General features: G+C 63.3%; 3 protein-coding genes across 5 annotated transcripts; 2 read left to right on the top strand and 1 right to left on the bottom strand.

Annotated features, from left to right (window-relative positions):
* The first annotated feature begins 794 nt into the window (after nucleotides 1–794).
* RNASEK (ribonuclease K) lies at nucleotides 795–4,173 on the top strand. The gene is made up of 3 exons (XM_082300559.1): nucleotides 795–1,057; nucleotides 2,156–2,235; nucleotides 3,883–4,173. Exons 1-3 carry the CDS (start codon nucleotides 980–982, stop codon nucleotides 4,019–4,021), a joined length of 297 nt encoding a protein of 98 aa, XP_082156685.1. The 5' UTR covers nucleotides 795–979; the 3' UTR covers nucleotides 4,022–4,173.
* Nucleotides 4,174–4,465: 292 nt separating this feature from the next.
* Nucleotides 4,466–15,068, top strand: BACC1 (BPTF associated chromatin complex component 1). 3 transcript variants are annotated; one of them, XM_082300486.1, is made up of 6 exons: nucleotides 4,466–4,592; nucleotides 7,135–7,229; nucleotides 13,273–13,374; nucleotides 13,476–13,648; nucleotides 14,618–14,710; nucleotides 14,816–15,068. In XM_082300486.1, the coding sequence occupies exons 1-6, from the start codon at nucleotides 4,572–4,574 to the stop codon at nucleotides 14,821–14,823; spliced, it is 492 nt and encodes a 163-aa protein (XP_082156612.1). In that variant the 5' UTR covers nucleotides 4,466–4,571; the 3' UTR covers nucleotides 14,824–15,068. The 3 variants fall into 3 exon arrangements, with proteins under 3 accessions (XP_082156612.1, XP_082156613.1, XP_082156614.1); XM_082300487.1 differs by having other exon boundaries at nucleotides 14,819–15,068; XM_082300488.1 differs by lacking the exon at nucleotides 13,273–13,374.
* A 791-nt stretch (nucleotides 15,069–15,859) lies between these two features.
* LOC309584504 (acetylcholinesterase-like) lies at nucleotides 15,860–25,407 on the bottom strand (the record flags this gene model as incomplete). Its single annotated transcript, XM_082300545.1, is given in 6 exon segments — nucleotides 15,860–15,981; nucleotides 18,652–18,818; nucleotides 20,920–21,122; nucleotides 21,124–21,192; nucleotides 21,405–22,504; nucleotides 25,375–25,407. Coding segments are annotated over 5 exon segments (1,650 nt in total). The 5' UTR covers nucleotides 22,494–22,504; nucleotides 25,375–25,407.
* Between the last annotated feature and the right edge of the window lie 794 nt (nucleotides 25,408–26,201).

Here is a 26,201-nt window from a genome sequence, read left to right on the forward strand (position 1 = left end):
GGGGGGAGGGGCGCACACAGCCCCTCCCCTCCCCCCCTCCCTCACGGCCTCGGTTGACCTCGCCCCTCCCCCCGCTCCGATTTCAGGGAATTTTGCCCTAAAAGAGCGGTGTGACGTCACCGCCCCACCCCACGGCGGGGTGGGGGAGGGGAGGGCAGGGGAGGGGAGGGGGGGGGGGATCCCCGCCTGTCCCCAAGGGGTGGGGGGAGGGGCAGGGCGCGTGCCGGGGCTATTTTTAGCTCCCCCCCGAAATGTCACCTCAATGTGACCCTCGGAGGGGGGGGGGGAGGGGAATTTAAAGGGCCAGAGCCCCTAAATTTGGAAATCCCAACCCTTTTTGGGGTGGGGGGGGGGGGGGACACGCTGGGGACACCCCGGGGTGAGTCGGTGACGCGCGTGACGTCACGCGTGACGTCACAGGAGGGAGGGGGGGAAGAACCGGTTGGGACAAGGGGACACCCAAGGGACACTCAAGGGACACCCAAGGGACACTCAGGGGACACCCAAGGGACACTCAGGGGACACTCAGGGGACACTCACGGGACACCCAAGGGACACCCAAGGGACACTCAGGGGACACTCAAGGGACACTCAAGGGACACTCAGGGGACACTCAAGGGACACTCAAGGGACACTCAGGGGACACGCGTGGGCCTGGTGGGCGTGGCCAACACCGAGGCCACGCCCCTTGGACCCCCCCACAACCAATCAGCGCCGCGCTTTCCCCCTTCCCCCCTCCCCCGCGGGCAGCAATGGAACCGCCCGAAGGGGGCGTGGCCACGCGCGGAGTGGGCGGAGCCTCAGTCTGCTGCGCCGGCTCGGCCCCGCAGCAGCAGCTCCGGGGGGGCTCCGCGCGTTCGAACCTCCCCCCCCTCAAAAAAAAAAAAAAAAACCAAAAAAACCCCACCCCTAAAAACCTCCGAAACTGCCCCAAAAACCCCTTCAAGGAGCGTCCCCCGAGGCTCTCCCGCTTCCCGCCATGGTGTCGCTGCTCTGCTGCGGGCCCAAGATGGCGGCCTGTGGGCTCGTCCTCAGCGCTTGGGGCGTCGTGATGCTGGTGAGGGGCTGAGGGGAGCGTGAGGGGGCGAGGGCGGCCTGAGGGGGTTCTGAGGGGATGGGGGGGGTTGGGGGTCTCTGGGGGTCGTGGGAGGGGGTTGGGAGAGATCCTGGAGGGTGCTTGAAGGATTTAGAGGGGTTTTGTTGGGGTCTCTGTGGGGCTGGCAGGGGGTTGGGGGGGGGGGTGTCTGTGAGGGGCTGGAGGGCCCTGAGGGGTTTGGGGGGTCCTGGGGGAGGTTTTGGGGGGTTCCTGGGAGGTTGGGGGGGGGGGGTGGAAATGGGAAAGGTCCTGGAAGGGCTCTGTGGGTCTGAGAAGGGATTTTGGGGATCTTGGAGGGGTCCTGGGGGAGGCTGGGGAAGGTTTTGGGGGGTCCCTGTGGGGCTGGCAGGGGGTTTGGGGGGGTGGTCGTGAGGGGCTGAGGGGGGCCCTGAGGGGTTTGGGGAGTCCTGGAGGGTCCTCGAAGGGATTGGGGGGGTCCTGGGGGAGGTTTTGGGGGGTTCCTGGGAGGTTTTGGGGGGTCATGAGGGGCTCGGGGGGGGGGTTGGAAATGGGAAAGGTCCTCGAAGGGCTCTGTGGGTCTGAGAAGGGATTTTTGGGGGGGTCTTGGAGGGGTCATGGGGGAGGCTGGGGAAGGTTTTGGGGGGTCCCTGTGGGGCTGGCAGGGGTTTGGGGGGGTGGTCGTGAGGGGCTGAGGGGGGGTTGGAAATGGGAAAGGTCCTGGAAGGGCTCTGTGGGTCTGAGAAGGGAATTGGGGGGAGGGGAGGGGGTTTTTGGGGTGGTCTGGGGGTCTCCCAGTGGGACTGGGGTGGGGCTGGGAAATATTTGGGGGTGACTGGGGGTCCCTGTGAGGTTTTGGGGAGGGGTCTTGAAGGCCTCAGCGGATTTTGGGGGGGGGGGTTCCCAAACCCTTCCCCCACTCCCCCAACTTCCCCTCAGCTGCCCCTGAGTCACCCCAAACCCCTCCCCCACCCCTCAAAGCGGCTTTTTGGGGGGGGAGGTGGGGGATGGGGCAGCTCGGGGTGGGGGTCGCCTCACCCTAAACCCCCTGGGGACCCCTCCCACCCCCCAAAAAAAACCCCCTCGGGACCCCTCCCCCAGGTGCTTTTGGGCATCTTCTTCAACGTCCACTCGGCCGTGCTCATCGAGGACGTGCCCTTCACCGAGGAGGATTTCACCGAGTGAGCGCGGCAAGGGGGGATTTGGGGGGGTTTGGGGGGTCCTGGGGGTCCCTCGAGGGGATTTGGGGGGGATTTGGGGTTTTTTGGGATCCCTAGGGGAGATTTCAGGGGGCTTGGAGGGGGTCCCGGGGGTCTCTGAGGGGGATTTGGGATCTTTTGGGGTCTCTTTGGGGAGATTTGGGGAGGATTTGGGGTCTTTTGGGGTCCTTAGGGGAGATTGGAGGGGGGTTTGGGGGTCACTTTGGGGAGTTTTGGGGTCCCTACGGGAGGTTTGGGGGGTCCTGGGAGTCCCTCGAGGGGATTTGGGGGGGATTTGGGATCTTTTGGGGTCCTTAGGGGAGATTTGAGGGAGATTTGGGATCTTTTGGGGTCCTTAGGGGAGATTTGAGGGGGGTTGGGGGGGATTTGGGATCTTTTGGGATCCCTAGGGGAGATTTCAGGGGGCTTGGAGGGGGTCCCGGGGGTCTCTGAGGGGGATTTGGGATCTTTTGGGGTCTCTTTGGGGAGTTTTGGGGGTCCCGGGGGGGGTTTCTGAGGGGGATTTGGGATCTTTTGGGGTCTCTTTGGGGAGTTTTGGGGGTCCCGGGGGGGTTTCTGAGGGGGATTTGGGATCTTTTGGGGTCCCTGGGGGAGATTTGGGGAGAATTTGGGGTCTTTTGGGGTCCCTAGGAGAGATTTGAGGGGGATTTGGGCTCTCTTTGGGGAGTTTTGAGGTCCCTACGGGAGGTTTGGGGGGTCCTGGCGGTCCCTCGAGGGGATTTGGGATCTTTTGGGGTCCTTAGGGGAGATTTGAGGGAGATTTGGGATCTTTTAGGGTCCTTAGGGGAGATTTGAGGGAGATTTGGGATCTTTTGGGGTCCTTAGGAGAGATTTGAGGGAGATTTGGGATCTTTTGGGGTCCTTAGGAGAGATTTGAGGGAGATTTGGGATCTTTTGGGGTCCTTAGGAGAGATTTGAGGGAGATTTGGGATCTTTTGGGGTCCTTAGGGGAGATTTGAGGGAGATTTGGGATCTTTTGGGGTCCTTAGGGGAGATTTGAGGGGGGTTGGGGGAGATTTGGGATCTTTTGGGATCCCTAGGGGAGATTTCAGGGGGCTTGGAGGGGGTCCCGGGGGTCTCTGAGGGGGATTTGGGATCTTTTGGGGTCCTTGGGGGAGATTTGGGGAGGATTTGGGGTCTTTTGGGGTCCTTAGGGGAGATTGGAGGGGGGTTTGGGGGTTACTTTGGGGAGTTTTGGGGTCCCTACGGGAGGTTTGGGGGGTCCTGGGAGTCCCTCGAGGGGATTTGGGGGGGATTTGGGATCTTTTGGGGTCTCTTTGGGGGGTCCTGGGGGTCTCTGAGGGGGATTTGGGATCTTTTTGGCGTCTCTTTGGGGAGTTTTGGGCTCTCTTTGAGGCTTTTGGGGTCTCAAGGTGGGATTTGGGGTTCATTTTGAGAGGATTTCAGAGCATTTCGGGGCATCCCCAGCTGAGATTTGAAAGAATTTCCAACTCCTCACAACGAATTTCCACCTCAACCCCTCCCCAAACCTCCCTAAAATCCCACCAAACACCCCAAACCCCCCCTTAAACCCCCCCAAACCCTCCCCACGACCCTCAAAACCCCCAAATTTCCCTCAAAAATCCCTTTTTTTCCCCTCTCCCGCAGCGGCCCCGACCGCATTTACGGCCTGTACGAGCAGGTCAGCTACAACTGCTTCATCGCCGCGGGCCTCTACGCCCTCCTGGGCGGCTTCTCCCTCTGCCAGACCCGCCTCAACAAGCGCAAGGAGTACATGGTGCGCTGAGAAACCCCAAAAACCCCATTTTTCACCCCAAAACCCCCCCACCCCCCACCCCCGCTGCACCCATTCCACTCGGAGGACCAATTTTCTCGCGGCCGCAGCCCCGCGGAGCACTGGGAGAAGTTCGGAGAATAAAGAGAGTTCTTATCTACCCACTCCGAGGGTGGTTTTTGGGGCGGCGCGTGGGAAAAGCGGCGTTTTGGGGTGAAAAAAGGGGATTTTGGGGCGGCCTGGAGGTTGAGGAGCAACGAGACGGCGGCGCGGAGCGGCGGGAGGGGGCGGGGCTTGAGAGGAGCGAGCCAATGGGAGAGGGCGGAGGGGGAGAGGGGCGGGGTTTGGGGGGAGCGAGCCAATGGGAGAGGGCAGAGGGGAAAGAGGGCGGGGCTTGGGTGGAGCGAGCCAATGGGAGAAAGCGGAGGGAGAAGGGGCGGGGCTTGGTGAGGGAGGCGGAACCAGCGAGACGCGCGGGGCAGAGCGTCCCCCTCCCCCCGCCGCCACCATCGAGGAGCCGGAGCGGCGGCGGCGGCGGCCGGAGGGGCCGGGGAGGGCGGCTATGACGTCAGCGTCTACTAAAGTGAGGGATTTTGGGGCATTTTGGGCGGTTTTGGGGGATTTTGGGGGGTTTTTGGGGAATGGGAGGGGGGGGTTTGGAATCGGCAGGGAGGCACTTCCGGTGCGGTGCCACTTCCGGTTTGGGCGAGGGTCGGTGCGCCCGGGGGAGGGGTCGGGGTGGGAATGGGGCCCGCATGGAAGGTTCCGGAGGGAAGCCAGTTTTCATCCCAGTTCCGGGGTTACTGGTCCCAGTTTGGGTCCCAGTGAGGAGTTACTGGTCCCAGTTTGGTCCCAGTTCGGTGTTACTGGTCCCAGTTTGGTCCCAGTTCGGTGTTACTGGTCCCAGTTTGGATCCCAGTTTGTTGTTACTGGTCCCAGTTTGGATCCCAGTTCGGTGTTACTGGTCCCAGTTTGGGTCCCAGTGAGGAGTTACTGGTCCCAGTTTGGGTCCCAGTGAGGAGTTACTGGTCCCAGTTTGGTCCCAGTTCGGTGTTACTGGTCCCAGTTTGGGTCCCAGTTCGGTGTTACTGGTCCCAGTTTGGGTCCCAGTTTGGGTCCCAGTTTGTTGTTACTGGTCCCAGTTTGGATCCCAGTTCGGTGTTACTGGTCCCAGTTTGGATCCCAGTTCGGTGTTACTGGTCCCAGTTTGGATCCCAGTTTGTTGTTACTGGTCCCAGTTTGGATCCCAGTTTGTTGTTACTGGTCCCAGTTTGGGTCCCAGTTCGGTGTTACTGGTCCCAGTTTGGGTCCCAGTTTGTTGTTACTGGTCCCAGTTTGGGTCCCAGTTCGGTGTTACTGGTCCCAGTTTGGGTCCCAGTTCGGCGTTACTGGTCCCAGTTTGGATCCCAGTTTGTTGTTACTGGTCCCAGTTTGGATCCCAGTTTGTTGTTACTGGTCCCAGTTTGGGTTCCAGTGAGGAGTTACTGGTCCCAGTTTGGGTCCCAGGTTGTTGTTACTGGTCCCAGTTTGGGTTCCAGTGAGGAGTTACTGGTCCCAGTTTGGGTCCCAGGTTGTTGTTACTGGTCCCAGTTTGGGTCCCAGTTTGTTGTTACTGGTCCCAGTTTGGGTCCCAGTTCGGTGTTACTGGTCCCAGTTTGGATCCCAGTTCGGTGTTACTGGTCCCAGTTTGGATCCCAGTTTGTTGCTACTGGTCCCAGTTTGGATCCCAGTTTGTTGTTACTGGTCCCAGTTTGGGTTCCAGTGAGGAGTTACTGGTCCCAGTTTGGGTCCCAGTTCGGTGTTACTGGTCCCAGTTTGGGTCCCAGTTCGGTGTTACTGGTCCCAGTTTGGATCCCAGTTTGTTGTTACTGGTCCCAGTTTGGATCCCAGTTCGGTGTTACTGGTCCCAGTTTGGATCCCAGTTTGTTGTTACTGGTCCCAGTTTGGGTCCCAGTTCGGTGTTACTGGTCCCAGTTTGGACCCCAGTTTGTTGGTACTGGTCCCAGTTTGATCCCAGTTCGGTGTTACTGGTCCCAGTTTGGGTCCCAGTTTGGGTCCCAGTTTGTTGTTACTGGTCCCAGTTTGGGTCCCAGATCAACTCTGGCTCCCAGTTTGGGTTCCCAGTGCTCCCAGTCCCTCCCAGTGCTCCCAGTCCCTCCCAGTGCTCCCATTCCTCTCCCAGTGCTCCCAGTCCCTCCCAGTGCTCCCAGTTTCCCTCCCAGTGCTCCCAGTCCCCTCCCAGTGCCTCCCATTCCCCTCCCAGTGCCTCCCAGTGCTCCCAGTTTCCCTCCCAGTGCCCCCCATTCCCCTCCCATTCCCCTCCCAGTCCCTCCCTGTCCCCCCCAGTGCTCCCAGTTCCCCTCCCAGTTCCCCTCCCAGTGCTCCCAGTGCCTCCCAGTGCCTCCCAGTGCTCCCAGTTTCCCTTCCAGTGCTCCCAGTTCCCCTCCCAGTCCCTCCCAGTCCCTCCCAGTTCCCCTCCCAGTGCTCCCAGTGCCTCCCAGTGCTCCCAGTTTCCCTTCCAGTGCTCCCAGTTCCCCTCCCAGTCCCTCCCAGTCCCTCCCAGTTCCCCTCCCAGTGCTCCCAGTGCCTCCCAGTGCTCCCAGTTTCCCTTCCAGTGCTCCCAGTTCCCCTCCCAGTCCCTCCCAGTCCCTCCCAGTTCCCCTCCCAGTGCTCCCAGTGCCTCCCAGTGCTCCCAGTTTCCCTCCCAGTGCTCCCAGTTCCCCTCCCAGTCCCTCCCAGTCCCTCCCAGTTCCCCTCCCAGTGCTCCCAGTGCCTCCCAGTGCTCCCAGTTTCCCTCCCAGTGCTCCCAGTTCCCCTCCCAGTCCCTCCCAGTCCCTCCCAGTTTCCCTTCCAGTGCTCCCAGTCCCCTCCCAGTGCCTCCCATTCCCCTCCCAGTCCCTTCCAGTGCTCCCAGTTTCCCTCCCAGTGCCCCCCATTCCCCTCCCAGTGCTCCCAGTCCCTCCCATTCCCTCCCAGTGCCCCCCATTCCCCTCCCATTCCCCTCCCAGTCCCTCCCAGTCCCCTCCCAGTGCCCCCCATTCCCCTCCCATTCCCCTCCCAGTCCCTCCCAGTTCCCCTCCCAGTGCTCCCAGTGCCTCCCAGTGCTCCCAGTTTCCCCCTCCCAGGTCGGTGAGATTTTCTCGGCCGCCGGCGCCGCCTTCACGCGCCTGGGGGAGCTGACGATGCAGCTGCACCCGGGCACCGACAGCTCCCCGGCGGGGTGAGCGGGGCGGGGGGTCCGGGGGGGATTTGGGGGGTCCGAGAGAGAATTTGGGGGGTCCTGGGGGAGATTTGGGGGGGATTTGGGGGGATTTGGGGGGTTCTGAGGGGATATGGGGGGGACTTTTGGGGAGTTTGGGGGGGATTTGGGGGGTTCTGGGGGTGATTTGGGGGGTCCTGGGGGTGATTTGGGGGGTCCTGGGGGAGATTTGGGGGGTCCTTGGGGGGGTTTGGGGGAGCCGGGGGGGATTTAGGGGGTCCTGGGGGGGTTTGGGGGGTCCGAGAGAGAATTTGGGGGGTCCTGGGGGAGATTTGGGGGGGATTTGGGGGGTTCTGAGGGGATATGGGGGGGACTTTTGGGGAGTTTGGGGGGGATTTGGGGGGTTCTGGGGGGGTCCGGGGGGGGATTTGGGAGGTCCTGGGGGGATTTGGGGGGTCCTGGGGGGGATTTGGGGGAGCCGGGGGGGGTTTGGGGGGTCCTGGGGGGGATTTGGGGGGTCCGAGAGAGAATTTGGGGGGTTCTGGGGGGGATTTGGGGGGTCCTGGGGGGGTCCGGGGGGGGATTTGGGAGGTCCTGGGGGGGTTTGGGGGATCCTGGGGGGGATTTGGGGGGTCCTGGGGGAGATTTGGGGGGTCCTTGGGGGGGTTTGGGGGAGCCGGGGGGGGATTTAGGGGGTCCTGGGGGGGATTTGGGGGGTCCGAGAGAGAATTTGGGGGGTCCTGGGGGAGATTTGGGGGTGATTTGGGGGGATTTGGGGGGTTCTGAGGGGATATGGGGGGGACTTTTGGGGAGTTTGGGGGGGATTTGGGGGGTTCTGGGGGTGATTTGGGGGGTCCTGGGGGAGATTTGGGGGGTCCTTGGGGGGGTTTGGGGGAGCCGGGGGGGATTTAGGGGGTCCTGGGGGGGTTTGGGGGGTCCGAGAGAGAATTTGGGGGGTCCTGGGGGAGATTTGGGGGGGATTTGGGGGGTTCTGAGGGGATATGGGGGGGACTTTTGGGGAGTTTGGGGGGGATTTGGGGGGTTCTGGGGGTGATTTGGGGGGTCCTTGGGGGGGTTTGGGGGAGCCGGGGGGGATTTAGGGGGTCCTGGGGGGGTTTGGGGGGTCCGAGAGAGAATTTGGGGGGTCCTGGGGGAGATTTGGGGGGTTCTGAGGGGATATGGGGGGGACTTTTGGGGAGTTTGGGGGGGATTTGGGGGGTTCTGGGGGGGTCCGGGGGGGGATTTGGGAGGTCCTGGGGGGATTTGGGGGGTCCTGGGGGAGATTTGGGGGGTCCTGGGGGTGATTTTGGGGGGGATTTGGGGGGTTCTGGGGGAGATTTGGGGGGTCCTTGGGGGGGTTTGGGGGAGCCGGGGGGGGATTTAGGGGGTCCTGGGGGGGATTTGGGGGGTCCGAGAGAGAATTTGGGGGGTCCTGGGGGAGATTTGGGGGGTTCTGAGGGGATATGGGGGGGACTTTTGGGGAGTTTGGGGGGGATTTGGGGGGTCCTGGGGGGGTCCGGGGGGGGATTTGGGAGGTCCTGGGGGGGTTTGGGGGGTCCTGGGGGGGATTTGGGGGGTCCTTGGGGGGGTTTGGGGGAGCCGGGGGGGGTTTGGGGGGTCCTGGGGGGGATTTGGGGGGTCCGAGAGAGAATTTGGGGGGTTCTGGGGGGGATTTGGGGGGTCCTGGGGGGGTTTGGGGGATCCTGGGGGGGATTTGGGGGAGCCTGGGGGAGATTTGGGGGATCCTGGGGGTGATTTGGGGGGTCCTTGGGGGGATTTGGGGGAGCCTGGGGGGGTTTGGGGGGTCCTGGGGGGGATTTGGGGGGTTCTGGGGGAGATTTGGGGGGTCCTTGGGGGGGTTTGGGGGAGCCGGGGGGGGATTTAGGGGGTCCTGGGGGGGATTTAGGGGTCCCTGGAGGGGATTTGGAGGGTCCGGGGGGGATTTGGGGGGTCCTGGGGGGGTCCTAGAGAGAATTTGGGGGGTCCTGGGGGGGATTTGGGGGGTCTTGGGGGGTTCCTGGGAGGTTCTGAGGGGGATCTGGGGGGTTCTTGGGGGGTTTGGGGGGTCCCTGGACGGGATTTGGGGGGTCCTGAGGGGACTTGGGGGGTCCTGGGGGGAATTTGTGGGATCCTGGGGGGGTCCTGGGGGGTCCTGGGGGAGATTTGGGGGGTCCTTGGGGGGGTTTGGGGGAGCCGGGGGGGGGATTTGGGGGGTCCTGGGGGGTTCTGAGGGGGATTTGGGGGGTTCTGGGGGGGGATTTAGGGGTCCCTGGATGGGATTTGGGGGGTGCTTGGTGGATTTAGGGGGGATTTGGAGGTCCCTGGAGGGGATTTGGGGGGTCCTGGGGGGGGGGTTGGGGGGATTTGGGGGATCCTAGAGAGAATTTGGGGGGTCCTGGGGGGGATTTGGGGGGTTCTGAGGGGATTTGGGGGGGATTTTTGGGGGTTCTGGGGGGGATTTGGGAGTCCCTGGACGGGATTTGGGGGATCCTGGGGGGGATTTGGGGGGTCCTGGTGGGATTTAGGGGGTCCTAGAGAGAATTTGGGGGGCCTGGGGGGGGATTTGGAGGGGATTTAGGGGGTTCTGGGGGGGATTTGGGGGGCTGTTGGAGGTTTGGGGGGTCCTGGAGGGGATTTGGGGGGTTTTGGGGGGATTTGGGGGGGATTTTTGGGGGGTTTGGGGGTGATTTCGGGGGGCCTGGGGGGATTTGGGGGATCCTGGAGGGGATTTGGGGGGTTCCAGGGGCTTTTGGGGGGTCCTGGAGGGGATTTGGAGGGTCCTGGGGGGGATTTGGGGGGGATTTAGGGGGTTCTGGGGGGGATTTGGGGGGTCCTGGAGGGGATTTGGGGGGTCCGGGGCGGGATTTTGGGGGGTTCCAGGGCCTTTTGGGGGGTCCTGGAGGGAATTTTGGGGTCCCTGGGGGGGATTTGGGGGATCCTGGAGGGGATTTGGGGGGTCCTGGGGGGGATTTAGGGGTCCCTGAGGGGTTCTGGGGGGGGATCGTGGGGGGGTTTTGGGGTCCCCATGGGGAGATTTGAGGGGATTTGGGGGGTCTTGGGGGGGGATTTCGGGGTCCCTGAGGGGTCCTTGGGGGGATTTGGGGGCGTTTTTGGGGGGATTTCGGGGGGTTTTGGGGTCCCCAGCGCACCCCGGCACCGACACCTCCCCCGCGGGGTGAGGGGATTTTGGGGGGGGGGGGCTGGTGGGGGATCATGAGCCCCCCCAAAATCCCCTCTAGACCCCCCCCCTCCCCCAAATCCCTTCCAGGACACCCTAAATCCCTCCCGGGATCCCCCCAAATTCCCGGGATCCCCCCAAATTCCCGGGATCCCTCTGGACGGAGCCGGAGCTGTCGCTGCTCTGTGGGGTCGCATCCCGATTCCAAACCCCCTTTAGAGCCCCCAAAACCCCCCCAAATCTCCCCAAATCCCCCAAAATCCCCCCAAATCCCCCCAAATTCACTCAAATCCCCCCCAATCCCCCGAAATTCCCGGGATTCCCCCTCGCCAAACCCCAGGTCCCGCTGGACGGAGCCGGAGCTGTCGCTGCTCCGCGGGGCCGAGTCCTGATTCCAAACCCACTTTAGAGCCCCCAAATCCCCTAAAATCCCCCAAAATCCCTCCTAAACTCCCTCCAGGACCCCCCAAATTCCCTCCACGACCCCCCAAACTCTCTCCAGCCCCCCAAAATTCCCGGGATCCCCCCAAATTCCCGGGATCCCTCCCAGGTCCCGCTGGACGGAGCCGGAGCTGTCGCTGCTCCGCGGGGCCGTGTCGCGATTCGGGGAGGACCTGAACCCCCCCGAACCCCCCAAAATCCCCCGAAAACCCCCGAAATCCCCCCAAATTGCCCCTAAATCTCCTCCGCGACCCCCCAAGCCCCTTCTAGACCCCCCCCCAAATTCCCGGGATCCCCCCAAATTCCCGGGATGCCTCTGGACGGAACCGGAGCCGTCGCTGCTCCGCGGGGCCGTGTCCCGATTCCAAACCCCCTTTAGAGCCGCCAAAACCTCCCCGAACCCTCCAAAACCCCCCTAAAACCCCCGAAATCCCCCCAAATCGCCCCTAAATCTTCTCTGCCACCCCCTAAACCCCTTCTAGACCCCCCCAAATTCCCGGGATCTCTCCCAGGTCCCGCTGGACGGAGCCGGAGCTGTCGCTGCTCCGTGTGGTCGCGGTCCGATTTGGGGAGGACCTGAACCCCCCCGAACCCCCCTAAAACCCCCGAAATCCCCTCAAATTCACTCAAATCGCCTCAAAACTGCCCCAAGTTCCCCCCAAGTGCCCCCTAAATCTCCTACACGACTCCCCAAACCCCTTCTAGAGCCCCCCAAATTCCCGGGATCCCTCTGGACGGAGCCGGAGCTGTCGCTGCTCCTTGGGGGCGCGTCCCGATTCCAAACTCCCTTTAGAGCCCCCAAAACCCCCCCAAATCTCCCCAAAATCCCCCCAAATTCACTCAAATCCCCCCCAATCCCCCCAAAATTCCCGGGATCCCCCCTCGCCAAACCCCAGGTCCCGCTGGATGGAGCCGGAGCTGTCGCTGCTCCGCGGGGCCGTGTCGCGATTCGGGGAGGACCTGAACCCCCCCGAACCCCCCAAAATCCCCCCTAAAAAACCCCGAAATCCCCCCCCAAATCTCCTCCACGACCCCCCAGACCCCTTCTAGACCCCCCAAATTCCCGGGATCCTTCCCCGAAATCCCGGGATCCCTCCCAGGTCCTGCTGGACGGAGCCGGAGCTGTCGCTGCTCCGCGGGGTCGCGTCGCGATTCGGGGAGGACCTGAACCCCCCCGAACCCCCCAAAATCCTCCGAAAACCCCCAAAATTCTCCCAAATCTCCTCCACGACCCCCCAAACCCCTTCTAGACTCCCCAAAATTCCCGGGATCCCCCCCAAATTTTTGAGATTTCCCCCCCCCGGAATCCCGGGATCCCTCCCAGGTCCCTCTGGACGGAGCCGGAGCTGTCGCTGCTCTGTGGGGTCGCGTCCCGATTCCAAACCCCCTTTAGAGCCCCCAACCCCCCCCACATCTCCCCCAAATCCCCCCAAATTCACTCAAATCCCCCCCAATCCCCCCCAAAATTCCCGGGATCCCCCCCTCGCCAAACCCCAGGTCCCGCTGGACGGAGCCGGAGCTGTCGCTGCTCCGCGGGGCCGTGTCCCGATTCCAAACCCCCTTTAGAGCCGCCAAAACCTCCCCGAACCCTCCAAAACCCCCCTAAAACCCCCGAAATCCCCCCAAATCCCCCCCAAATCTCCTCCACGACCCCCCAAACCCCTTCTAGACCCCCCAAATTCCCGGGATCCTTCCCCGAAATCCCGGGATCCCTCCCAGGTCCCTCTGGACGGAGCCGGAGCTGTCGCTGCTCCGCGGGGCCGCGTCGCGATTCGGGGAGGACCTGAACCCCCCCGAACCCCCCAAAATCCTCCGAAAACCCCCAAAATTCCCCCAAATCTCCTCCGCGACCCCCCAAACCCCTTCTAGACTCCCCAAAATTCCCGGGATCCCCCCCAAATTTTTGAGATTTCCCCCCCCGGAATCCCGGGATCCCTCCCAGGTCCCTCTGGACGGAGCCGGAGCTGTCGCTGCTCTGTGGGGTCGCGTCCCGATTCCAAACCCCCTTTAGAGCCCCCAAACCCCCCCAAATCTCCCCCAAATCCCCCCAAATTCACTCAAATCCCCCCAATCCCCCCAAAATTCCCGGGATCCCCCCCTCCCCAAACCCCAGGTCCCGCTGGACGGAGCCGGAGCTGTCGCTGCTCCGTGTGGTCGCGGTCCGATTCGGGGAGGACCTGAACCCCCCCGAACCCCCCGAAACCCCCCTAAAAAACCCCGAAATCCCTCCAAATTCACTCAAATCCCCCCAAAATTCCCGGGATCCCCCCTCGCCAAACCCCAGGTCCCGCTGGACGGAGCCGGAGCTGTCGCTGCTCCGCGGGGCCGTGTCGCGATTCGGGGAGGACCTGAACCCCCCCGAACCCCCCTAAAAAACCCCGAAATCCCTCCAAATTCACTCAAATCCCCCCAAAATTCCCGGGATCCCCCCTCGCCAAACCCCAGGTCCCGCTGGACGGAGCCGGAGCTGTCGCTGCTCCGCGGGGCCGTGTCGCGATTCGGGGAGGACCTGAACCGCCTGAGCGCCCTCATCAAGGACCGCACGGTGTAAGGGAGGGGGGGGCGGGGGGCTTTTGGGGGGGGGGGGGGTGCGGGAAGATTTTGGGGTGTCCTCCCCACCCCCCCCGACCCCCCAAATCCCCCCTCAGGGCGCAGCTGAAGGCGGCGGCCAAGCGCAAAGCCTACGAGGACAGCGGGGTCCCCCTGCCTCCACCCGGCACCGCCGACTCCCCCAAAAAGGGACCCCGAAAAGCCCCCCCGGGATCTGGGGGGGCCCCTCACGACCCTCAAGGCCCCCCCGGGAAGAAGCTGAAGGTGGCAGGTAACGGATTTTGGGGGTTTTTTTGGGGTGTTCCCCTTCCCCTTTTGTTAATTTGGGGGGTTTTTCACACCCCCCCCCCCGCTGTGGATTTTGGGGTCTTGCTGGGGCCCCCCCACCCTTTAATTTTGGGGTCCCCCCCGTTGGTCTCATCCCCTTTTTGACCCCCCCTTTAATTTTGGGGTCCCCCCCGTTGGTCTCATCCCCACCTTGACCCCCCCCCCTTTAATTTTGGGAACCCCCCCCTTTAATTTTGGGGTCCCCCCCATTGTTCTCATCCCCTTTTTGATCCCCTCTTTAATTTTGGGGACCCCCCCATGGTCCCCAAATCCTCCCTGACCTCCCCCCCTTAAATTTTGGGAACCCCCCTTTAATTTTGGGGACCCCCCCGTGGTCCCCAAATCCTCCCTGACTCGCCCCCCCCCCCTTTAAATTTTGGGAACCCCCCCTTTAATTTTGGGGTCCCCCCCCAAACCAAAGCCCTCCCTGCCCCCCTCCCCTTTTAATTTTGGGGTTTCCCCCCATTAATTTTGGGGTCCCCCCCCAATAGTCCCCAAATCCGCCCTGACCCTCCCCCCCTTAAATTTTGGGGTTTCTCCCCATCCCCCCCTTCTTCAGATCCCCCCCCCCCTTTTTGGGGTCTCCCTCAAACCTTGACTTTAATTTTGGGACCCCCCCCTTTAATTTTGGGGTCCCCCCCTTTAATTTTGGGACCCCCCCCCTTTAATTTTGGGACTCCTCCCCTTTAATTTTGGGACCCCCCCTTTAATTCTGGGTTTCCTCCCCTTTAATTTTGGGACCCCCCCTTTAATTCTGGGTTTCCTCCCCTTTAATTTTGGGGTCCCCCCCCAAACCAAAGCCCTCCCTGCCCCCCTCCCCTTTTAATTTTGGGCTTCCCCCCCATTAATTTTGGGGTCCCCCCCCCTTTAATTTTGGGGTGTCCCCCCCCATTAATTTTGGGGTCCCCCTCAGAGCCCCCCCCGAGTGACTCTGACCCTCCCGGGGACCTCGTGGACGTCGAAGGATTTGGGGACCCCCCCCCCAAGAAGCTGAACTTCGACCAGGGTACGGTGGGGGGAGGGGGTCCCCAAAACCCCTGAGGGGGGCCCCCCCCCAAAATTTTGGGGGGTCCTGGGCCCCCCCCACCCTCACCCCTTCCCCTTTTTCCAGCAGCCTGAAGTCGGAGCCCCCCCTGGACCCCCCAAATCTTTGGGGGACCCCAAAACTTCTTGGGGGAAGGGGGGGGTCCCCAAAATCCCCTGGACCCCCCTCCCCAAACCCCCAAATTTCTCCCTGAACCCCCAAACTTGAGTGGCGGGAGGGGGGGGTCCCCAAATTCCCCCTCCCAGTTTTGGGGTCCCCCCCACCCCTTGAAAGGGGGGGACCCCCCTTTTTACCCCCCCAATAAAGTTTTGGGGTGCCCCCCCTTTGTCCCCATGTCGTGTTTTGGGTCCCTCCCCCCCTCCCAAATTTGGGGTCCCCCCCAAGATTTTGGGGGTTCCCCCCCCGCCCCCAGAGCCAGGTTTGGGTTTGAGCCTTTATTGGGGTGACACTGAGGGGGGAGGGGAAGGGGGACCCCCAAATTTTGGGGGTCCTGGGGGGGGGGGTTTGGAGTGGGGTTGGGGCACCTTGGAGATTTTGGGGTGTCTGGGATTTTTTGGGAGGTGTCTGGGCAGGATTTTGGGGGGTCCGGGGGGATTTTGGGGGTGTCTGAAGTTGGTTTTGGGGTGCCTGGGTGGGATTTTTTTGGGGGTATCAGAGGAGAATTTTGGGGGTGTCTGGGGGTTTTTTTGGGGGGGTGTCTGAAGTGGATTTTGGGGTGTCTGGAGTGGATTTTGGTGGTTTGGGGGTGTCTGGGCAGGATTTTGGGGGAGTCAGAGCGGAATTTCGGGGTCTGGGAGGGATTTTTGGGGTGTCCCTGGAGGGGGTGATGCCACTCCTGGAGTCTGTGGAGCTTTTTGGGGGGAAAACCCCAGGAATTTGGGATGCCGGGGGAAATTTATATGGATTTTAGGGTGCAGCTGAAGGTTTTGGGGTGCCCTGGGTGGGTTTTAGGGGGGGGCCCTACATGGGGTGACCGTGGGACTTTGGGGAAGGATCTCCCAGAATTTTGGGGTTCTTGAGGGGGGGGTTCGATGTGGATTTTGCGAGGGGGGGATGTTTTGGGGTGCGGGTGAGGTTTTGGGGTGCCCCGGGTGAGGTTTTGGGGGGGCCCTACAGGGGCTGGCAGCGCTCCTGGCGGCTGTAGAGCTCGAATTGGCTCTTCCAGCGCATCATGTACGAGCTCCAGCGGTGGAATTCCAGGCGCCACTGGCGCTCCGCCTCCTCCATCGGCCCTGGGAAACCCCGAATCAGCGTGGGGACCCCGAAATCGGAACCGGCGACCCCAAAAACCCTCAGAAACCACCCTAAAAACCCCTGGAAGCCACCCAAAATATCCTAAATCCACCCCAAATCCTGCTCAGAATCCGCTCCTCGAATCCACCCCGAATCCACCCAAAATTCCGGGTGCTTTTGCTGCTCCGCCTCCTCCACCAGCCCTGGGAACGCCCCCCCCCGAACCCCAAATCGACGCGGGGACCCCAAAATCAGCTCCGGGGATCCCAAAAACCCCCAGAACGCCCCTAAAAACTCTCTGAAGCCACCGAAACCCCCCCAAAATGTGTGAGGTCCTCCACGTGCCACCTCCGTGGTGTCACCTCCCCGTGTCCCTGGTGTGTCCCCATGTCCACGTCCATGTCCCACCTCCATGGTGTCACCTCCCAGTGTCCCCGGTGTCCCCCAAATCCCGTGTCCCTGTCCCACCTCCATGGTGCCACCTTCCCACATCCCTCCATGTCCCCACATCCCTGGTGTCCCCCCATGTCCACGTCCATGTCCCACCTCCGTGGTGTCACCTCCCCATCTCCTTGGTGTCCCCCAAATCCCGTGTCCCTGTCCCACCTCCCTGGTGCCACCTCCCCACATCCCTCCATGTCCCCGTGTCCCTCATGTGTCCCCATGTCCATGTCCACATCCGTGTCCATGTCCCATCTCCATGGTGTCACCTCGCCGTGTCCCCAATGTCCCCCCATGTCCACGTCCAGGTCCCACCTCCATGGTGTCACCTCGCCGTGTCCCCAATGTCCCCCCATGTCCACGTCCAGGTCCCACCTCCATGGTGCTGCTTCCCCATGTCCCCAGTGTCCCCCAATTCCCGTGTCCCTGTCCCACCTCCATGATGTCACCTTCCCACTTCACATCCCCATGACCCTGGTGTCCCCCCATGTCCACGTCCATGTCCATATCCCACCTCCCTGGTGTCACCTCCCCGTGTCCCCAATGTTCCCCCATGTCCACGTCCATGTCCATGTCCCACCTTCATGGTGCCATCTCCCCACATCCCTCCATGTCCCCATGTCCACATCTGTGTCCATGTCCCACCTCTCTGGTGTTACCTCCTCATGTCCCTCCATGTCCCCATGTCCCTCATGTGTCCCCATGTCCATGTCCACATCCGTGTCCCACGTCCCTGGTGCTGCCTTCACGCAGCTCCCCACGACCCCGATGTCCCTCATGTCCCCCCTCCCTGGTGCCACCTCCCTGTGTCCCTGGTGTCCCCCAGTTCCCGTGTCCATGTCCCACCTCCATGGTGCCACCTCCCCGTGTCCCCGGTGTCCCCCAGTTCCCGTGTCCATGTCCCCCCTCCCTGGTGCCACCTCCCCGTGTCCCCAATGTCCCCCCATGTCCACATCCATGTCCACGTCCCACCTCCATGGTGCCACCTCCCCACATCCCTCCATGTCCCCATGTCCCTCATGTGTCCCCATGTCCACATCCATGTCCATGTCCCACCTCCATGGTGTCACCTCCCCGTGTCCCCGGTGTCCCCCAAATCCCATGTCCCTGTCCCACCTCCATGGTGCCACCTTCCCACATCCCTCCATGTCCCCACATCCCTGGTGTCCCCCCATGTCCACGTCCATGTCCCACCTCCGTGGTGTCACCTCCCCATCTCCTTGGTGTCCCCCAAATCCCGTGTCCCTGTCCCACCTCCCTGGTGCCACCTCCCCACATCCCTCCATGTCCCCGTGTCCCTCATGTGTCCCCATGTCCATGTCCACATCCGTGTCCATGTCCCATCTCCATGGTGTCACCTCGCCGTGTCCCCAGTGTCCCCCCATGTCCACGTCCAGGTCCCACCTCCATGGTGCTGCTTCCCCATGTCCCCAGTGTCCCCCAATTCCCGTGTCCCTGTCCCATCTCCATGATGTCACCTTCCCACTTCACATCCCCATGACCCTGGTGTCCCCCCATGTCCACGTCCATGTCCATATCCCACCTCCTCCCTGGTGTCATCTCCCCGTGTCCCCAATGTTCCCCCATGTCCACATCCATGTCCATGTCCCACCTTCATGGTGCCATCTCCCCACATCCCTCCATGTCCCCATGTCCACATCTGTGTCCATGTCCCACCTCCCTGGTGTTACCTCCTCATGTCCCTCCATGTCCCCATGTCCCTCATGTGTCCCCATGTCCATGTCCACATCCGTGTCCCACGTCCCTGGTGCTGCCTTCACGCAGCTCCCCACGACCCCGATGTCCCTCATGTCCCCACGTCCCTGGTGCCACCTCCCCGTGTCCCTGGTGTCCCCCAGTTCCCGTGTCCATGTCCCACCTCCATGGTGCCACCTCCCCGTGTCCCCGGTGTCCCCCAGTTCCCGTGTCCATGTCCCCCCTCCCTGGTGCCACCTCCCCGTGTCCCCAATGTCCCCCCATGTCCACATCCATGTCCACGTCCCACCTCCATGGTGCCACCTCCCCACATCCCTCCATGTCCCCATGTCCCTCATGTGTCCCCATGTCCACATCCATGTCCATGTCCCACCTCCATGGTGCCACCTCCCCGTGTCCCTGGTGTCCCCCAGTTCCCGTGTCCATGTCCCACCTCCATGGTGCCACCTTCCCACATCCCTCCATGTCCCCACATCCCCGGTGTCCCCCCCGTGTCCCCGGTGTCCCCTCACCGGTGACGTTGAGCAGCTTGGGCAGGAAGCGCGTCCAGAAGGCGCAGGCCTGGGCGCGCAGGCCCTGGGCCACGGCGAGCGGCCGCGCGTTGAGCCGGGCGTAGCTCTGCCCCGCAGCCGTGTAGGACGGCCAGCGCCGCTCCCGCTCCGACGGCTCGTTGGGGTCCCTGCGCCGCGCACGCCGGGGGAGAAGGTCCCAACCAGTTCAGATCGATCCCAACTCATTCCAAATCAACCGATCCCAACTCAACCCAACCCAACACAACCGATCCCAACTCAACCCAACCCAACACAACCGATCCCAACTCAACCCAACACAACCCAACCGATCCCAACCCAACCCAACACAACCCAACTGATCCCAACTCAACCCAACACAACCCAACACAACCCAACTCAACCCAACCCAACACAACCGGTCCCAACTCAACCCAACCCAACCCAACCGATCCCAACCCAACCCAACACAACCCAACTGATCCCAACTCAACCCAACACAACCCAACACAACCCAACTCAACCCAACCCAACACAACCGATCCCAACCCAACCCAACACAACCCAACCGATCCCAGCACAACCCAACCCAACCCAACCAATCCCAACCCAACCCAACACAACCCAACACAACCGATCCCAACTCAACCCAACCCAACACAACCGATCCCAACCCAACCCAACACAACTGATCCCAACCCATCCCAACACAACACAACCGATCCCAACCCAACCCAACACAACCCAACTGATCCCAACTCAACCCAACCCAACACAACCGATCCCAACTCAACCCAACACAACACAACCGATCCCAACTCAACCCAACACAACTGATCCCAACCCATCCCAACACAACACAACCGATCCCAACTCAATCCAACACAACCCAACTGATCCCAACCCAACCCAACACAACCCAACTGATCCCAACCCAACCCAACACAACTGATCCCAACCCAACACAACCAATCCCAACCCAACCCAACCGATCCCAACTCAACCCAACCCAACAAACCCAACTCATCCAACCCAACTCAACCAAACTCATCCAACCCAACTCACCCAACTCAACCAACCCAACCCAACTCATCCACCCCAACCCAACTCATTCAACTCAACATAATTCATCCCAGCCCCATCCCATCCATCCCACCCCATCCTGCTCTTCACACCCCATCCATCCATCTCTCCCTCCATCCATCCATCCCTCCCTCCCTCTCTCCATCCATCCATCCATCCATCCATCCCTCTCTCCATCCATCCATCCATCCATCCCTCCATCCGTCCACCCATCCATCCCTCTCTCCATCCCTCCATCCATCCATCCCTCTCTCCATCCATCCATCCATCCCTCCCTCCATCCCTCCATCCCTCCCTCCCTCCCTCCATCCATCCATCCCTCCCTCCCTCTCTCCATCCATCCATCCCTCCATCCGTCCACCCATCCATCCCTCCATCCGTCCACCCATCCATCCCTCTCTCCATCCCTCCATCCATCCCTCCATCCCTCCCTCTCTCCATCCATCCATCCCTCCATCCGTCCACCCATCCATCCCTCTCTCCATCCCTCCCTCCATCCCTCCCTCTCTCCATCCATCCCTCCCTCTCTCCATCCATCCATCCATCCATCCATCCATCCATCCATCCATCCATCCCTCTCTCCATCCCTCCATCCATCCCTCCCTCTCTCCATCCATCCATCCCTCTCTCCATCCATCCATCCATCCATCCATCCATCCATCCATCCATCCCTCCATCCCTCCCTCTCTCCATCCATCCATCCCTCCCTCCCTCCCTCCATCTCTCCATCCCTCCATCCCTCCCTCTCTCCATCCATCCCTCCCTCTCTCCATCCATCCATCCCTCCCTCCCTCCCTCCATCTCTCCATCCCTCCATCCCTCCCTCTCTCCATCCATCCCTCCCTCTCTCCATCCATCCATCCATCCCTCCCTCCCTCCATCCCTCCCTCCCTCTCTCCATCCATCCATCCCTCCCTCCCTCCATCCCTCCATCCCGTTCTCCATCCCTCCATCCCTCCAATCCTTCAACCATCTATGGAAGCTTCTCCTTATCCCTTTCATCCCTTCATCCATCTCCATCTCTCCATCCATCCCTCCATCTCCACAACCTTCTCCCCATCCATCCATCCGTCCATCCCTCCCTCCCTCCTTCCTTCCCACCCTCCCTCTCTCCATCCGTTCCTCCATCCAGCCATCCCCACATCTCCCTCCCTCCCTGTCCCCGCCGTCCCTCCCCATTCCCCGTACCCGGTGCGCGCGAAGTTGCCCCAGTATCTCATGATGCGCCGGCTCAGCGCCTCCTCCTCGGCCGTGTAGTTGAGGCCGGGGTTCAGGGGCTGCCCAAACACGAACTCGATCTCGTAGCCGTGGGGCACGCCCATCCAGGGCGGCCACAGCAGGTTGGAGGCGCGGTGGTCGAACAGGTACGCGAAGACGGTGCCGCCGCGCTCGGCCCAGCGCTGGGCGAAGTGCATCAGCGGGCACACCACGTTGTGGTCGCCCACGATGTCGTCCAGCGCCTCGCGGTTCTTCACCGGGTTGTCCTGGTCCAACCAGTCCGTGTACTGCAGCACCACGGCCTCGGCCGCCAGCTCGTTGGCCTGCGGCACCCCCAGCCTCACCCCGCCCAGGAACTCCTCGCGGCTGATCAGGCTCTCGTTGTCCTTGCCAAAGCCGGGCACGCCGTACACCAAGAAATAGGTGCCCTCATCCTGCACCGCCCCCAGCAGCACCTCGGCCTCGGGGCGCCCCGGTCCCCCCAGCAGCGCCTCGGGGGTGTCAGCCAGGAACTCGCCGTCCACCACGGGCACGAAGGCGAAGCGGAAGACGCCCTGCTGGGGCAGCACGGCCGCCTCGTGCTCCACCAGCTGCGGTGGCGCAGCGGCGCGCAGGCAGCCCAACAGCTCCGTCTCGTTGGTCACGGCCCCGCCGGCGCCCACCCCGCCGCACCCCACCAGCCGGCCCAGCCGCGCCGCTCGCCGCCGGCCCTCAGCCGCCCCCACGGTAGCCCAGGGCCCGTTGGGGGAGCCGCTCTGCAGCACAGCGCGGCGGAACAGGGCGCGGCTGCCCCCCGACAGCAGGTGCAGCCCCACCGAGGCCGCGCCCGCGCTCTCCCCGAACAGCGTCACCGCGCCGGGGTCGCCGCCGAAGGCCGCGATGTTGGCTTGGACCCAACGCAGCGCCAGCCGCTGGTCCAGCAGCCCCACGTTACCGGGGGCTTCGGGGTGGCCCGGCAACGCCAAGAAGCCCAAGGCACCCACCCGGTAGTTCATGGAGACCACCAAGACCTCCTCGGCCGCTGCCAGGAACCGTCCGTCGTAGACGTCCAGCGAGGCGGCGCCGCTGTAGAAGCCCCCCCCGTAAATCCACACCAGCACCGGCGCCGGCGCCTTGGGGCGCGGGGCCGGCACCCAAATGTTGAGGTACAAACAGTCCTCGCTCATCTCCCGGTTGGGGTTCCACATCTCGGAGCCGCCGAATCCCGGGAACATCGTGTCGACCGGCTGGAAGCAGGCGTGGGGGTGGGCGAAGGCGTCCAGGACCCCTCCCCAAGGTCGGGCAGGGCGGGGGGGGGCGAAGCGCAGGGGGCCCAAGGGGGGCTCGGCGTAGGGGATCCCCAAAAACGCGGCCACGCGCGAGGAGGGGCCGGCGGCCACGTGGAAGCCGCGGACGGCGCCGGCCGAGGTGGCGACCACCAGGTCCTCGGTGGCGACCTGGGAGGGGGTGAGGAGGAGGAGGAGGAGGAGGAGCGGGAGGAAGAGCTGGGGGGGGGCGCAGGGCGGGAAGGGGGAGGGGGGCGTTGGGGACGGGTGACCCCCCATGGCGGCGGAGGCTGCGGAGAGAGAGAGAGAGAGAGAGAGAGATTTGGGGGGTCATGGGGGGGTTTGGGGATCCCCCTCAGTGAGGAGGGGTCCCCAATTTGGGTGGGATTTGGGGGGGTTTGGGGATCCCCCTCAGTGAGGAGGAGTCCCAATTTAGGTGGGATTTGGGGGGGAATCCCCATTTCGGGTGGGATTTAGGGGGGGGTTGGGGATCCCCCTCAGTGAGGAGGGGTCCCCAATTTGGGTGGGATTTGGGGCGGGGGGTTCCCCATTTCGGGTGGGATTTAGGGGGAGTTTGGGGATCACCCTCGGTGAGGAGGGGTCCCAATTTGGGTGGGATTTGGGGGGGTCATGGGGGGGGTTTGGGGATCCCCCTCAGTGAGGAGGAGTCCCAATTTAGGTGGGATTTGGGGGGGGTCCCCAATTTGGGTGGGATTTGGGGGGGGGTCCCCATTTCAGGTGGGATTTAGGGGGGGTTTGGGGATCCCCCTCAGTGAGGAGGGGTCCCCAATTTGGGTGGGATTTAGGGGGGGGGTCCCCAATTAGGTGGGGGATTCCAATTTGGGTGGGATTTGGGGGGGTCATGGGGGGTTTGGGGATCCCCCTCAGTGAGGAGGGGTCCCCAATTTGGGTGGGATTTAGGGGGGGCCCCATTTCGGGTGGGATTTGGGGGGGTCATGGGGGGATTTGGGGATCCCCCTCGGTGAGGAGGGGTCCCAATTTGGGTGGGATTTGGGGCGGGGGGTCCCCAATTTGGGTGGGATTTGAGGGGGGTTCCCCAATTTGATGGGACCCCCCCCCAGGGTCATCAGGACCCCTCCCCGCCCCCCCCCAGAACTCCGGGTGCCCCTCCAGGGACGCGGGACCCCCCCAGTGTCCCCTCCCAGTTTGTCCCAGTAGCCCCAGTGCCCTCCCAGTCCCTCCCAGTCCCTCCCAGTCCCTCCCAGTGCCCCCCCTTGTCCCACCCCCCATAGGGAGCCCCCCCCCGCGCCCCTCGCCCCTCCCCCCCCCAGCCATGGGGCAGGTGGCGGATCCCAAAATAGCCCCAAAAATTCCCGGCCGGAAGCAGCCGGAGGTGGGAGAGGGGGGCGGGGGGGGGAACCAGGCCCTACGGGGACCTCCCCCATCCCCTATAGAGCCATAGGGACCCCTCCCATAGATCCGGCCCTACAGGGACCCCCCCATCCCCTATAGATCCATAGGGACCCTCTCAATAAACCCGGCCCTATAGGGACCCCCCCATCCCCTATAGATCCATAGGGACCCCCCCCCCAATCCCCTATAGAGCCATAGGGACCCCTCCCATAGATCCGGCCCTATAGGGACCCCCCCCCCAATCCCCTATAGAGCCATAGGGACCCCTCCCATAGATCCGACCCTATAGATCTTTCCCTATAGATCCGGCCCTATAGGGACTGCCCCGGCCCTATAGAAACCATCCCCTATAGATCCATAGGGACCCCCAGCCCTATAGATCCTGCCCCATAGATCCGGCCCTATAGGGACCCCTCATCCCCTATAGATCCATAGGGACCCCCAACCCCACACATCCCAGTCCCATAGGGATCCCCCCCCGCAGCCCCGCCCCATGGGGAGCCCCTCCCCCCCATCCCTATAGATCCATAGGGACCCCCCCAGCCCTATAGGGGCTGCCCAGCCCCATAGCGACCCCTCCCTCCTATTCCATAGGGACCCCCTCATCCCCTATAGATCCTGCCCTATAGGGACCCCCTTATCCCCTATAGATCCTGCCCTATAGGGACCCCCTCATCCCCTATAGATCCTGCCCTATAGGAATCCCCTCATCCCCTATAGATCCTGCCCTATAGGAATCCCCTCATCCCCTATAGATCCTGCCCTATAGGGACCCCCTCATCCCCTATAGATCCTGCCCTATAGGAATCCCCTCATCCCCTATAGATCCTGCCCTATAGGGACCCCCTCATCCCCTATAGATCCTGCCCTATAGGGACCCCCTCATCCCCTATAGATCCTGCCCTATAGGGACCCCCTCATCCCCTATAGATCCTGCCCTATAGGGACCCCCGTTGCCCCACAGCGATCCCTCCCTCCCATCCCCTGTAGATCCATAGGGGATCCCCGAGCCCCATAGGGACCCTCCCCCACCCCCTATAGATCTATAGGGAACCCCCGAGCCCCATAGGGCCCCTCCCCCATCCCCTATAGGGACCCCCGAGCCCCATAGAGCCCCTCCCCCATCCCCTATAGATCTATAGGGAGCCCCGAGCCCCACGGGGTCCCTCTCCCATCCCCTATAGATCTATAGGGACCCCTGAGCCCCATAGGGGCTCCCGAGCCCCATAGGGCCCCTCCCCCATCCTCTGTAGATCCATAGGGGATCCCCGAGCCCCACGGGGTCCCTCCCCCGTCCCCTATAGACCCATAGTGACCCCCATCCCCTATAGGGACCCCCGAGCCCCATAGAGCCCCTCCCCCATCCCCTATAGGGACCCCCGAGCCCCATAGAGCCCCTCCCCCATCCCCTATAGATCTATAGGGAACCCCCATCCCTATAGGGACCCTCCCCCATCCCCTGTAGATCCATAGGGACCCCCCCAGCCCCACGGGACCCCTCCCCCATCCCCTATAGGGACCCCCGAGCCCCATAGAGCCCCTCCCCCATCCCCTATAGATCCATAGGGACCCCCCCAGCCCCACAGGGCCCCTCCCCCCCCTCCAAGTGGTACCCGGTGGGGGGATGGGGGGGGGCCCGCTGGGGGTGGGGGAGGGGCGGGGATGGGGCCGTGTCCGCGGGGCCGGAGGGATGGAGGTCACTGGGGGGGGGGGGATGGGGGGGGATGGGGAGGGGTCCTGAGGGGGGGGGGGTGTCAAGGTGGGGTGGGGGAGGGGCGGCACCGACCCCTCGCGCCGCGGCTCCGTTCGGCTCCGGCGTCTGGAAAATACCGGGGAGGGGGGGGGGGGAGGGGGAGGGTTAAATTGGGGGAGGGGGGGGGGGAGGGAGGGAGGGGGAGGGGCCAAAGGAGCCACCGCCCCTCCCCCCCTGCGGCAGCGCAGCCCCTCCCCCCGCGCCGTGGAGGGGGGGGGGGGAGGGAGGAGGATGCGCTGTCCAACCCCTCTCCCCTCCCCCCCCCCCCCCTCCCACGGGGATTTTGGGGGAATTTGGAGGGAATTTGGGGGCTGCCGTCCATCCCCAGAGCTAAATTTGGGGGGGAGGGGGGGGGGAGGGAAGGGAGAGGGGGGAGGGGTCGTAGCGTTCCCACCCCCCCCCCACCCCCCCCCTCGGCTTCCCGAGTGCTAAAAATAGCCGGGATGGGGGAGGGGGAGGGGCGAGACAGGCGTGGGAATGGGCGCAGGTGAGTCACGTGACAGGTGTGGCGCTCTCAGGTGTGACAGGGACCCCCCCCAGGGGTGACAGGGACCCCCCCAGGTACCTCAGGGACCCCCCCAGGTATCTCAGGGACCCCCCAGGGGTGACAGGGACCCCCCCCAGGTATCTCAGGGACCCCCCCAGGTGTGTCAGGGACCCCCCCAGGTGTGTGAGGGACCCCCCAGGTGTGTGAGGGACCCCCCCAGGTACTTCAGGGACCCCCCCAGGTGTGTCAGGGACCCCCCCAGGTATCTCAGGGACCCCCCCAGGTGTGACAGGGACCCCCCCAGGTATCTCAGGGACCCCCCCGGGTGTTTCCCCCCCCCCCCGCCGCTGACGTGTCCCCAGGTGTGTCCCCA

The sequence above is a fragment of the Coloeus monedula genome (genome assembly GCF_965178545.1).
Source record: "Coloeus monedula genome assembly, chromosome: 40".
NCBI lineage: Eukaryota > Metazoa > Chordata > Aves > Passeriformes > Corvidae > Coloeus > Coloeus monedula.

Bases quoted from the DNA above. Each gene is read 5' to 3' on its own strand.
- RNASEK (XM_082300559.1), top strand. From the start codon at position 980: ATGGTGTCGCTGCTCTGCTGCGGGCCCAAGATGGCGGCCTGTGGGCTC. The intron at 1,058-2,155 runs GTGAGGGGCTGA...CCCCTCCCCCAG, and splicing joins CTTGGGGCGTCGTGATGCTG to GTGCTTTTGGGCATCTTCTT. The intron at 2,236-3,882 runs GTGAGCGCGGCA...CCTCTCCCGCAG, and splicing joins ACCGAGGAGGATTTCACCGA to CGGCCCCGACCGCATTTACG.
- BACC1 (XM_082300486.1), top strand. From the start codon at position 4,572: ATGACGTCAGCGTCTACTAAA. The intron at 4,593-7,134 runs GTGAGGGATTTT...TCCCCCTCCCAG, and splicing joins TGACGTCAGCGTCTACTAAA to GTCGGTGAGATTTTCTCGGC. The intron at 13,375-13,475 runs GTAAGGGAGGGG...ATCCCCCCTCAG, and splicing joins CTCATCAAGGACCGCACGGT to GGCGCAGCTGAAGGCGGCGG.